The sequence below is a fragment of the Centruroides sculpturatus genome, unplaced genomic scaffold (genome assembly GCF_000671375.1).
Source record: "Centruroides sculpturatus isolate CEXI.00-Female unplaced genomic scaffold, Cexi_2.0 scaffold2204, whole genome shotgun sequence".
NCBI lineage: Eukaryota > Metazoa > Arthropoda > Arachnida > Scorpiones > Buthidae > Centruroides > Centruroides sculpturatus.
This window is the reverse complement of record NW_019386409.1, coordinates 29476-43316: the sequence shown is the minus strand read 5'-3', so window position 1 is coordinate 43316 and position 13841 is coordinate 29476. Positions and strand designations below refer to the sequence as shown.

The 13841-nt window shown below is 25.5% G+C and overlaps 1 protein-coding gene across 1 annotated transcript in view; it reads left to right on the top strand.

Annotated features, from left to right (window-relative positions):
- The first annotated feature begins 324 nt into the window (after positions 1-324).
- The window catches only part of LOC111614867 (mitoferrin-2A-like), a 42952-nt gene continuing 29435 nt past the window's right edge, over positions 325-13841 (top strand). Inside the window, exon 1 of the mRNA XM_023356233.1 lies at positions 325-608. Within this exon, the coding sequence (XP_023212001.1) occupies positions 492-608 (117 nt within the window). The 5' untranslated portion in view covers positions 325-491. The remainder of the gene's footprint in view (positions 609-13841) is intronic.

Here is a 13841-nt window from a genome sequence, read left to right as displayed (position 1 = left end):
ACAAAAAAAAAATAACGTAGGGAATTTTGTAGGGAAATTCTATTCACTTTCACCTACAAAATTTTAACTAGGGAAATCGGTATTAAATTTATTTTCACATTTAAAAGAATTATTTTAATAATGTTGTAATTTTGAGAAATAAATTTATTTATAAATAATTTATTATGAAAAAATTTCATTTCGTTTAACAAAATAAACGTTTATAAAATAAAATTTTCGTAAATAATAGATAAAAAATAGATATTTTTTACAGGTAATAAAATTTAATTTAATTATTTTAAAATCGTTATATAATTTTTTAAATATTTTTTGATTGGAGTGGAACGTTATCAAAATATTGCATAATATTATCTCGTGAGACGTCAACTTACGAGATTTGTGAAACCACGTGGATGAAATATAAAATGGATTTTTTAATCAGTTACAGGCACGTGTATGTTGTCAACAAACGGACATGAATATATCGTTTTTTAATTTAATATTGCAATAGAATGGACTTTGATGACTATGAAGCTTTACCTACGTCGTCTACAGCGACACATATGTTGGCAGGTAGTGCTGCTGGAATCATGGAACATTGTGTAATGTATCCAGTTGATTCTGTGAAAGTAAGTTTCATTTCTAAGATTTTTAAGCAATTAGCAATATATAAACTTATATCAAACAAATATTATTCTTTGATTTTCTATTTTTCAAAATATGATATAATAATTTAATTCTGTTTTGAATTTTATGTGTTGAACATTTAATTCATAAAATTAACTTACATAATTGAAATGGAAAGTGATATTTGAAAATCCATTGCTCCAATCACATTACATTACCTAAAACTTAACTTATTACTGAAGTTAAACTTGACATTAAAAATGAAATTCTTTCATAAAACTAAGCTGTACATGAAAATTCATTTCTGATACTTAATTTTAAGAAAACAACAAATTTTTATTCACTGTTGTTAACAAAATTTTATAAATGATGACATTATTTTCTCAAAAAAGAGAAAATATATGAAAAAATTACCAAAATAGATATTTCAAACAATAATATATTAATTAAAATTTAATATTAAACAATATTGACATCAGCTATAAGCTNATTACTGCATCAAAAATTACATAAATACTATTAATTTAAACATTTGGATATTAATGAAAAACTTAATGGTGAGTAATTCATTGAATCTTATCAGCTTTAACATATAACAATACTAAAATTGCAAAGTAATTTAATTACTTTTAAATTCTTATTCTGGCATTAGTATTTTAAATTGTGTAACAATAAAATCTATGATGACAATATACTGTATTTAAAAATATCAGTTAACCAAAAAAGTTTGTATGGTTTTTAATAATAAAACCTGATTTGCAGAAATTTTCATAAAATATTTTATTTGTTAAAATAAGCATCTCACAATTCACAAACTCTTTCCCAATGAGATATAACTTTGTAAATACTGTTTTTATAAAACTCTTTGTTTTTAGAAGTAAAAAATCTAGTAACTTCTGCTTCAATATCTATTTTATTGCAGAACTGTCTGTTTTGCATATGATTGTCTAGTGCCAAGAAAAGGTGATAATGACTTGGAGAAATGTCAGATGAATGTGGAAAGTGAGGAAGTATCTCTCATATCAAAGCACAAATCTTCTCACAGATAAGTTTTTGCAGTATGAGCATTATTGATTGATGTAAATCAGATCCATCAAATAATTATTATCCAAATGTATTAAGGAACATAAATATGATTTGTGCTCCTTAATGCAGAAAGATGCTAATTTTGATGACTGTTGGACTAATTTCAAGTTTGGTGGCGATTTTACTTACTAAATTGATAGTCTTTGATGTTTATTGTAATCTGATAAACTTCAAAGACTATCCACTTAGTAATAAAATCTCCACCAAACTTGAAATTAGTCCAACAGTCATCAAAATTAGCATCTTTCTGCATGTTGGTCCCATTTTCTTAACTCCCATGATTTTCCTAGTTGATGCAAGTGTAAAAATATTGTTTCATCACTTACATTAAACATTTTTGAGAGTTCTTGATATGTTATATCTAGAATTATTTTCAACAGCAACATGTAATTCTTCATTTTCAATAACAGAGGGTGTACCTAAACATAGTGATTCATCATTAGATATAAATTTTTAAAACTATTTCTGTGCAGTATTTTCTGATAAGGCATCTTTTCCAAATTGCCACACATATCTTACAGGAAACTTCAAACTGAGCTTAAATTTGTAAATTAAACAAGCCTAAATTATGCCATGTTCAACTGACATTTTAAAAGGGTTTAAAGTCTTAGAAAAATAGTACAAACTAAATTAAGGTACACTGACTAACTGACAGTTTATAAATGTGTTTTATGTCTCTCACAAAATATTTGGCTCTGCAAACAACTACAAGTTCAAACAAGTCATTGTCACAAACTCTACTGAAAACTGTATGAACTTGTTTTGGTTTGGAATGGATCTTCCTTATAAACATTCAATAGAGAACCAATATTGATGACTTACTAAATGTATGATTTTGCATTGTAAACATCAAATCATATGACTTTCAAACTCTAAAATCAAACTTCTTGCAGATCTCATTTTACATAATTACAGTGGTATAATTGTACCACATACAGCAAGACCTTGTTTAGTGCTTAAGATGCATTCCTAGACGACAAAGCACCAAATGAAACAGTATTAAATGAGGTCATTTTAACACATAGTAAATAGGGAAAGGGAAACATGTGAACAAAAATAAACAGATTTTACTTTAAGTTATTTTTTATATTAATTTGCATAATAATATATGTTAAATAACACACAAACATATGCACACAGAAATGTAAAGTTCATTTTTTGTGATGAAGCTCCTGACTTTTCTGAAATTCTTGTTCTTTTGCAATAAAGTGGTGAAGTTTCATTTGTCGCTTTTTTTTTTCCTTAAGCAAATGTCGGTAGCAGAAGATCGCATCCAAAACACCTCATTTTGCTTTTGCACTCCTTTCAAAATCTGATCATTTGCTACAATTTGATCAACGATTTCGGTTATCTTACAAAACTTTCACTAAGGAAATCTGTAGAGAAATTTTTTGGGTTCTTTGTTTTCAGAATCTCTATTTTCTAGTTCCACATGAATTCCATGTTCTGCCAGTTATTGAAGGTCGTTGTTAATAAGGCTTTCACCAGAAACCTGCTGTAACTCCTCAGTATCGTGCTTGCTTATATCTCCTATATCGATTAGGTTGAGTTTGGTCAACCTAACAATACAGCGATAGGCTCTTCTTGTCGAGAATTCTTGGATACTTTCAGCCATAACTTCTTCCACACTTTGTGCATTTATTAGTTAATTCTTGTCAAGTGAAGTCAATATTTCTTATGGCATCCATGATGTTATATTTCTTAAAATTGCACCAAACAAACAAATGTAAGGAAAGTTTTTAGCACTATGACAAATTGTGACCTTTTGCTGATTGATTTGTGTTTGGGAATAATCATATTATATATGAATCAATGAAATGCTACAATAATTTGAATCAGCATAAATTTTGAGCTTTTTTTAAGGCTTTGAGCAGACCACATTATATCGAATCAGCATTAATCAAGGAAGCGCTAAATGAGTCTTACTGTATTTCAAACAATTCTAATTTTGAATGTTCCATAGTTCAAATGATAAATTTGACTTGGAATTTGAACAATGCTTCTATGTTTGAACAGTATGCACAATGAAAAAATATGCTTGTTGTGTAAACACTATCTGTGTGTTCAACTCATCTCCCATTCTCACTGTGAAAGCATCTCTTGCATTATGCTTGTTTGTTTTCAGTGCTTTTTTCCATTTTAATTTTGGTATGTTTGATTATATATATAACCCCTATCTATTAAGCATGGTATCAAAGAAGAGTGTTGCAGCAACAAAACCTAAGAGGAAGGTTGCAGTATCAATGATTGAGATGAAAAAGGAATTTATAACAAAGCATGAAAATGGTACATGTGTGGCAGATCTGGAGGCTGTGTTTAAGATGCCAAAGTTACTGGTGTGTGATCAGTAAATGCAATTTTCATTTTATTATATAGTATTTATGTATTTTGTTTATTGTTTTCATGTTTCAACTTATTATTTCAGACATTTAACTGTGCTATTTTTATTTTAAATTATGTGTATTTGCTGCTTAAGTTTATTGAAATGGGTATTACTTAGGGTCTGGGAATGGATTAATTCACTTGAACATTTCAGAATGGCCCCATGGAATGGATTAAATTCAAAGTACAAGGCATCACTGTATTATTATTATTAGTATTTGAGGTCTTTAGGTTCAGGTATTATGCTCAATTTAGTGTCAATTTCATTTTGAATTATAATTTGCATAACCATTTATTTTTTATGTATAATTTGTTTAATAATATATTAAAATTAATAATTATTAATTATTTTTTTAATACATTAATGATATTGATAAATGACATAAAAACCTCTTAAGATTTCTGCTAATTTTTAAACTCTATTACTACTAATTTTTAAAGAGGACTTTTTAACAGTAAGTTTTAAAAATCATAAATATAATTTATGAATACTGCCAAGTCAGTATAATGTTATCTATAAAATGTAATAATAAAATTTGTTATGTATTATGACTACTGTAATAATAAAATTTTAGTTAAGACAAGTAAAACAGCAAAACCATATTTGGGACAAGACTATGTCTTGGAGACTAACTACTAAGCAGAATCACTTTGATGCTCAAGGCTGGTCTCGTTCTCATTCTCCAATCTTCTTTGGTATTGCTGCTTTTGGGTACAATCGTTCAAATTTCACTGGTCACGAAGCATTTCTGATGAAATTAACCTATCCAATTTTCAAATTTCTCTCCGTTGCATGTTGGCCCGGGTTGAATTTTTGTCGATGCGTAATGAAAAGTTCCCGTTTTTGAAAAAAATAATCATGGCTATTGTATCATCCAAAATTATTTTTTTATTTTGCACAAACAATATACAGTTTAACCCGATTATAATGTCATCGAATGTAACAACAACCCTAACATAACGACAAATTTTTATCAGTCCTACGATTTTACTATACTAGATAATGTTAAAAAACCCAGTTGAATATTTGAAGCGCTCCCAAATTTACAAAATTAGATTATGAATTTTATTTAACATAGAAGAAACTACATGTTCAGTCTTAAGGTCAGAGTTCACTTCTTAGAATGACTGTGGGTGGTACTCTCCCCACCTGACTTCGGTGGGGGGAGGTGGCTGTTTTGCCTGTTTATAGAAGAGGGCTGCCATTTTGTATTTTATTTTGACTCGATTCTCGGTCTCCTGACTACCTACAAGTCTGGATTTTTTTATGCACAAATGATTTAGGCACCTAATACTCTGTGCCAAATATCAACTCTCGACATGTACTCCTTCATACCTCTATGCTGGTAACATAAAACAACAGTACAATTTTATAAACAGATCTTGTCAAAAATACCATAATTGTGTGTGAATAGCCCATATGTTGTCTGTTTTTTGAAGATAATTTAAAATGGGTGTGAGTTATATAATGGGACATGTTATATGCTAACTTTAAATTGCAATTACATATTCAGCAAGCAGCTTTTTCTCTCTCTAAAGTCACTAAAGATGAATGCACACATACAGTACAGAACAGAAAAGAGATTTGTTTGTTGACTTTTGTTGCTGCAAACCTTAAAACGTTGATGCTGCAAAATTAGAGCAAGATTTGACTTTTGCAGCATAGGTGACAGAGACATCTTTCTTACAACCAATCACAGCTCATTTCAGGTAATGTTTATATCATATGAGTACATGAATCACATGTATAACATGTTTATCTGTTTAATGATGGAAGGTTTGAATACAAGTTTCAATATAGATAAGTCTTGAATCTCGAATCTGTAAAAAATTATCCCTTTTCATATAATTATCCCTATTTTAATAAAATTTTAAGCATAATATGATACAGACAAATGTAAGCATTTTTCTTATAGGAAAATGCTTCTTATCCCACACTTTCTCTTTTGATTAAATCTCAATAAATAAAACTATATGAAGTAAAAGTTTTAAACAAAAAGGCACAAAGATTTGTCCCTTATTCTTCATCTTGAATGTGGAATGCAGGTACCAAGAAACAAATTGCTTTTTGCTTGTCAGTTGTGGCTTGCAGCAAAGACATTTTTGCAATGCTGCTTTACCATGAAGCACTGCCTTAAGAATGATTTAGAAAATGTGAAAATCCTTTGTGTGTTGCATATATTTTCTTCTACTATTGTAATTTTTCTCAAAACTATGAAATACACATATAAACATACCTTATCCTTAGTTCGCTCCCATTCTTTTTCTGTATATATTCCATGCTATAATTGATGTTATTAGCTCTCTTATATAAATTTTTATCTTGAAAGTTGATAAAATCTCAGTAATTATCCGAATCTATATAATGATATCCTTTCAGAGAACTTTGATAGTTAAGGTGCATAATGCACTAATTTCTATCCTAGTAAGCTATAAATTCATTGCTATTTACATCATTTAGTAAATTTTGATAAAAATAATTATATACATTTCAAATGATATTCCTAGCTTGACTGTACAATGTTTCATTTTGTTTACATACACAACAGCATTACTATTTTTCACCATTCTGCTAGTGAAATTGAAACTAAAGATGAAATCATTACAATTTTGGTTTAATTGCTTCATTTTTTTTAAACTACAGTTTTTCTCCATTTTATAATAATTAAAGTAACATATATAACTTAAAATATTAATAACTTTTAAGCTTAGAAAACAATAGTAAAATAAATTTTAAAAGTAATTGCATGAATGAAACTGCATTTCAACATTCCATTGGATGGTATGATATTACAATCCATCAGGTCTTTACTGTATAAGAAGACACATGTTTTGTTAAATGAGTTGGCTGCTGAGATACANTCCATGAAAAGAATATCTTGATGTATTTACAAATAAAAAAAAATCAGAATTACAATTTATACTGAAAATCTAGAAATTTAAAACAACTGACATTCCACTATTGATTTCTTTAGTTGTCTATAATTGGTTTGATACAGGATATATAATAGTTCTAGTCTTAACAGATTTTTGCAGATTCATATATTTGTCTGCAATTTTATCCTATTAATAATTAGTTTTATATAAAATAATATGCTATACAGGACAAATGTAGTGAATCATAAAAACTGAAATAGAAAAATGTGCAAACTCATAGTTCATGTTTATTACTAATTTATATTTTTTACTCTTAGACATAATATTCACTAAAACAGGAAATTTTGCTTCATGCCACTATAATTTTGATATTCTACAGGGCTTGTGTTTACCTGCAAATTTCCTAGAATTCTAAAATTTTGAGACATTCTGACTGGAAAAAAATTTCACACTTGTGAGGCAATTCTAACTCACAATATTTCCTAATGCCATAAGCACAAGCACTTCCTAATTTACAAATAATTGCTATAACAAATGCACATGATCAATCTATTACAGTTGTTAGTAACATGGTCAATGTCAGACATATACAAGTTGCTGGATTAAATGAAAAATTGTGAATTGGGCTATGTTTTGAGTGATCCAAATGATAAAGGTTTCATAATTTTTGTTTTTTATTATGTAATTAAAGATATTTAAAACATAATGAAAAATACTGTAACAAACAACCTCTAAGAACAGATTAATTTGGTGAATTGGCATTATTTATTATTCAGATTATATTTTATGTTAGGTCAAATTATAGTATTTAACATAAAATACAGCCTGAAAAGTAATCTGGCAATTTAGATTTCTAATTGATTATAGAATTCACACTTAAAATATAATGTATACAATAAAAGGCATCCAAAATCTGTTATCATTGTTCTAATATGATGACATTATATAATACTTTATATTTACATAATGCATAAAAAATTTAAGGCTAAATTGTGAAAGATTGATTTCTCAACTGAAGTTACTATTACACTTAGAGAATTCTTCATTTAAGAAAGAATTGAATTGTCTATAATTTAATCATAATTGCAGCAGCACTATTAACAAAGTAATTAATTACCAAAAATTTCTCTGTTTTATCAGTAATTAAATTATTTAATTAATGGTTAGTAATTTGAGTTTATGAAGAAGGAAATAAATATATTTTATGATACATTATTTTCTCTTAAATTATTATAACTGAAGCTTGACATCATGTCATTATTATGACATAGGTCATATGTCAAAAATTTTTCATTTTTTGATTACATGCATAAAAGCATCACAAGTAGCAATTTCAGCATCCTACAAAACATCATAAGAACTATTTCTATTGGTTTAACAACCAATAGAAATGGTTCTTATGATATGACAAGATATCACATGTCAAGTGAAGGGAATCTTGTTATGTAAGAGACTAAATTATGCAGTTAATAAATGTGTAATTTGTTATAATTTTCCTTACCATTACTGAAAGAGAAAATGCTATAAACAAAAAGTTGGATAAAAGTTATATTAAACTGTTTTCATTAAGTTTTTTGTGTTCCCTGAAAATTAGTTTTATGACATTCAAACTATTGCCGTAATAATTATGATGTAACATGTACTCCAGCACTTTGCTTTCTATTTTGATATTGCAAAGATTTGACTATCAATGATGACATACTTCAGTGTGTTTTAGATAGATTATTCTTTCTTTATTTAGTAGTTTTTCTTAGATTTATAATTTACAATTATTGAATTAAAAATTTAATTTTTTAATTTATGATGTTGAATATTGGTTATAAAAACATTTAGAAAATTAATGTTTCCATATCAATATTAATCTACCAGTATGATTNTAAGTTTTTCTCCATTTTATAATAATTAAAGTAACATATATAACTTAAAATATTAATAACTTTTAAGCTTAGAAAACAATAGTAAAATAAATTTTAAAAGTAATTGCATGAATGAAACTGCATTTCAACATTCCATTGGATGGTATGATATTACAATCCATCAGGTCTTTACTGTATAAGAAGACACATGTTTTGTTAAATGAGTTGGCTGCTGAGATACAATAATTTTTTATCTTATCACTTCATTTCTGTTAGTAGCAGTGAACAGTTGCTCTAAAGGCAAAAGGTATGCAAAGATTTTATTTCCATTCTACCCAATTTCTTATGGAGTACATGTCATTGTGGGTTATCTACACTAAATTATGATATATAAATTTGAACTGTTTTTATGTATTTATAAAAATAACAGACTAAAATTATTATTTTATAGATTTAACTCACTTTCATCCCATGCCATTAAACATATTTGAGTATATATCATATCATGCACTTTCTGCAACATATCCATCAACTTTACAGTTGCATCTGAAAAAAAAAGATTTAGTGACTGTATAATTTTTATAAATATTTTTAAATATACAATAAAAGTTTTATAAAATCTGAATAAAATTTTTAAGATGAGATTATATTTTTACCTCCATCTGATTTGAAATCTTTCAATAATCTAAGTAATTCTTTTTGAAATGCAACTGAAGAAAATGATAATGGATACAATGAATCAGTTTTTGAAACAAATAATGTAACTGAAAAATTTGTCAAAACAGATATTGTTTCTTCTGTTAACCCTAGCCAAAACTGATGCCAATAAGTTCTTTCTAACTGTGTACTATCTTCAAATCCTAATTTTGTTGGAATCTGCCAAATTTGACGAGAACCTATAAAAAGTTATATTAATTAATACAGATGTTTACATACATGCATACATATATATAATAAAATAAATTTTCATACTACTATAAATCATTAAATATAACATATTTTTTTGTTCCCAATTAACAAATATAGTGAGCCTCTGTATGATTTGATGTTTGCATTATATTATTTTGTATAGCATTATTCCTTCATAAGAAAATATTGATTCACAGAATGTTAAAAATTCATGTAAAATGATGCCTTATGACAGTGTTTTTAAACCTTTTTATAATATTGGTGGCCCAACTTGGTAATTTTTTCTTGTGACAACCTTACTTCTTTATTGGGCTGCAATTTGAAAAAACTGTGGATTTATAAATTTTCACTGTCGTCCATCTTTCTTTAATCTTGAAAACAAAGTTAGATAGATGAAAGATGAGACCAGATATGAAAATCTTAGGGGCAGAAAGTCCTGATTATATATGAACTTCTGATGCAAATTGAAAGTCATGTTATTTCAATTGAAAAATTTTTCCCTGAAAAGTGTTAGAATAGATGTCTGGCATGACTGTATCGTTAAAGGAAAAGTATGATGTACAGGGGCAAGACACTACTAATTTGAGGTGGAGAGCACATATTTTAAATTAAATAAATTAAAAATATGATTAAAAATTGCAGACCAGNTTACAAGTTTATTTTCACAATCATTGAATCATTTATAAAATACTGAAATAGTATAAAATTCAGTAAAATTCAGTATAAAATTTATACTGAAAAGACATTATTTTCTCAAAAAAGAGAAAATATATGAAAAAATTACCAAAATAGATATTTCAAACAATAATATATTAATTAAAATTTAATATTAAACAATATTGACATCAGCTATAAGCTGTTAGTTGACATTCTAGGCAATCTGATTGGTTTCTTACAAGTTTATTTTCACAATCATTGAATCATTTATAAAATACTGAAATAGTATAAAATTCAGTAAAATTCAGTATAAAATTTATACTGAAAAGACATTATTTTCTCAAAAAAGAGAAAATATATGAAAAAATTACCAAAATAGATATTTCAAACAATAATATATTAATTAAAATTTAATATTAAACAATATTGACATCAGCTATAAGCTGTTAGTTGACATTCTAGGCAATCTGATTGGTTTCTTACAAGTTTATTTTCACAATCATTGAATCATTTATAAAATACTGAAATAGTATAAAATTCAGTAAAATTCAGTATAAAATTTATACTGAAAAGACATTATTTTCTCAAAAAAGAGAAAATATATGAAAAAATTACCAAAATAGATATTTCAAACAATAATATATTAATTAAAATTTAATATTAAACAATATTGACATCAGCTATAAGCTGTTAGTTGACATTCTAGGCAATCTGATTGGTTTCTTACAAGTTTATTTTCACAATCATTGAATCATTTATAAAATACTGAAATAGTATAAAATTCAGTAAAATTCAGTATAAAATTTATACTGAAAAGACATTATTTTCTCAAAAAAGAGAAAATATATGAAAAAATTACCAAAATAGATATTTCAAACAATAATATATTAATTAAAATTTAATATTAAACAATATTGACATCAGCTATAAGCTGTTAGTTGACATTCTAGGCAATCTGATTGGTTTCTTACAAGTTTATTTTCACAATCATTGAATCATTTATAAAATACTGAAATAGTATAAAATTCAGTAAAATTCAGTATAAAATTTATACTGAAAAGACATTATTTTCTCAAAAAAGAGAAAATATATGAAAAAATTACCAAAATAGATATTTCAAACAATAATATATTAATTAAAATTTAATATTAAACAATATTGACATCAGCTATAAGCTGTTAGTTGACATTCTAGGCAATCTGATTGGTTTCTTACAAGTTTATTTTCACAATCATTGAATCATTTATAAAATACTGAAATAGTATAAAATTCAGTAAAATTCAGTATAAAATTTATACTGAAAAGACATTATTTTCTCAAAAAAGAGAAAATATATGAAAAAATTACCAAAATAGATATTTCAAACAATAATATATTAATTAAAATTTAATATTAAACAATATTGACATCAGCTATAAGCTGTTAGTTGACATTCTAGGCAATCTGATTGGTTTCTTACAAGTTTATTTTCACAATCATTGAATCATTTATAAAATACTGAAATAGTATAAAATTCAGTAAAATTCAGTATAAAATTTATACTGAAAAGACATTATTTTCTCAAAAAAGAGAAAATATATGAAAAAATTACCAAAATAGATATTTCAAACAATAATATATTAATTAAAATTTAATATTAAACAATATTGACATCAGCTATAAGCTGTTAGTTGACATTCTAGGCAATCTGATTGGTTTCTTACAAGTTTATTTTCACAATCATTGAATCATTTATAAAATACTGAAATAGTATAAAATTCAGTAAAATTCAGTATAAAATTTATACTGAAAAGACATTATTTTCTCAAAAAAGAGAAAATATATGAAAAAATTACCAAAATAGATATTTCAAACAATAATATATTAATTAAAATTTAATATTAAACAATATTGACATCAGCTATAAGCTGTTAGTTGACATTCTAGGCAATCTGATTGGTTTCTTACAAGTTTATTTTCACAATCATTGAATCATTTATAAAATACTGAAATAGTATAAAATTCAGTAAAATTCAGTATAAAATTTATACTGAAAAGACATTATTTTCTCAAAAAAGAGAAAATATATGAAAAAATTACCAAAATAGATATTTCAAACAATAATATATTAATTAAAATTTAATATTAAACAATATTGACATCAGCTATAAGCTGTTAGTTGACATTCTAGGCAATCTGATTGGTTTCTTACAAGTTTATTTTCACAATCATTGAATCATTTATAAAATACTGAAATAGTATAAAATTCAGTAAAATTCAGTATAAAATTTATACTGAAAAGACATTATTTTCTCAAAAAAGAGAAAATATATGAAAAAATTACCAAAATAGATATTTCAAACAATAATATATTAATTAAAATTTAATATTAAACAATATTGACATCAGCTATAAGCTGTTAGTTGACATTCTAGGCAATCTGATTGGTTTCTTACAAGTTTATTTTCACAATCATTGAATCATTTATAAAATACTGAAATAGTATAAAATTCAGTAAAATTCAGTATAAAATTTATACTGAAAAGACATTATTTTCTCAAAAAAGAGAAAATATATGAAAAAATTACCAAAATAGATATTTCAAACAATAATATATTAATTAAAATTTAATATTAAACAATATTGACATCAGCTATAAGCTGTTAGTTGACATTCTAGGCAATCTGATTGGTTTCTTACAAGTTTATTTTCACAATCATTGAATCATTTATAAAATACTGAAATAGTATAAAATTCAGTAAAATTCAGTATAAAATTTATACTGAAAAGACATTATTTTCTCAAAAAAGAGAAAATATATGAAAAAATTACCAAAATAGATATTTCAAACAATAATATATTAATTAAAATTTAATATTAAACAATATTGACATCAGCTATAAGCTGTTAGTTGACATTCTAGGCAATCTGATTGGTTTCTTACAAGTTTATTTTCACAATCATTGAATCATTTATAAAAATATGGATAATCCAATTTAGTTTTTAAAATGTTTATATTTTTTTGATATTTTTGCAAATAAGGATTATTCACATATAAATTAAGACTAAATTTTTTATATTTTGTAACATTGTTTTTAATAACATAAAGAAGTTAAAAGTTATCATAAAGAAAACTGAATGGAAACTTAATTAATATCAAATTAATTGTAATTTTTTTAAGTATACAGTAATTAATATTAAAGCAGACTTATTAAATATTCAAACAAGACATTTTTTTACAGAAAATATTTTGAATTTTCTATAAAATTTTTATTTGAAGATAAATGAACACTCATTACAGAGAAAATTAAAACAAATCCATGAAAAGAATATCTTGATGTATTTACAAATAAAAAAAAATCAGAATTACAATTTATACTGAAAATCTAGAAATTTAAAACAACTGACATTCCACTATTGATTTCTTTAGTTGTCTATAATTGGTTTGATACAGGATATATAATAGTTCTAGTCTTAACAGATTTTTGC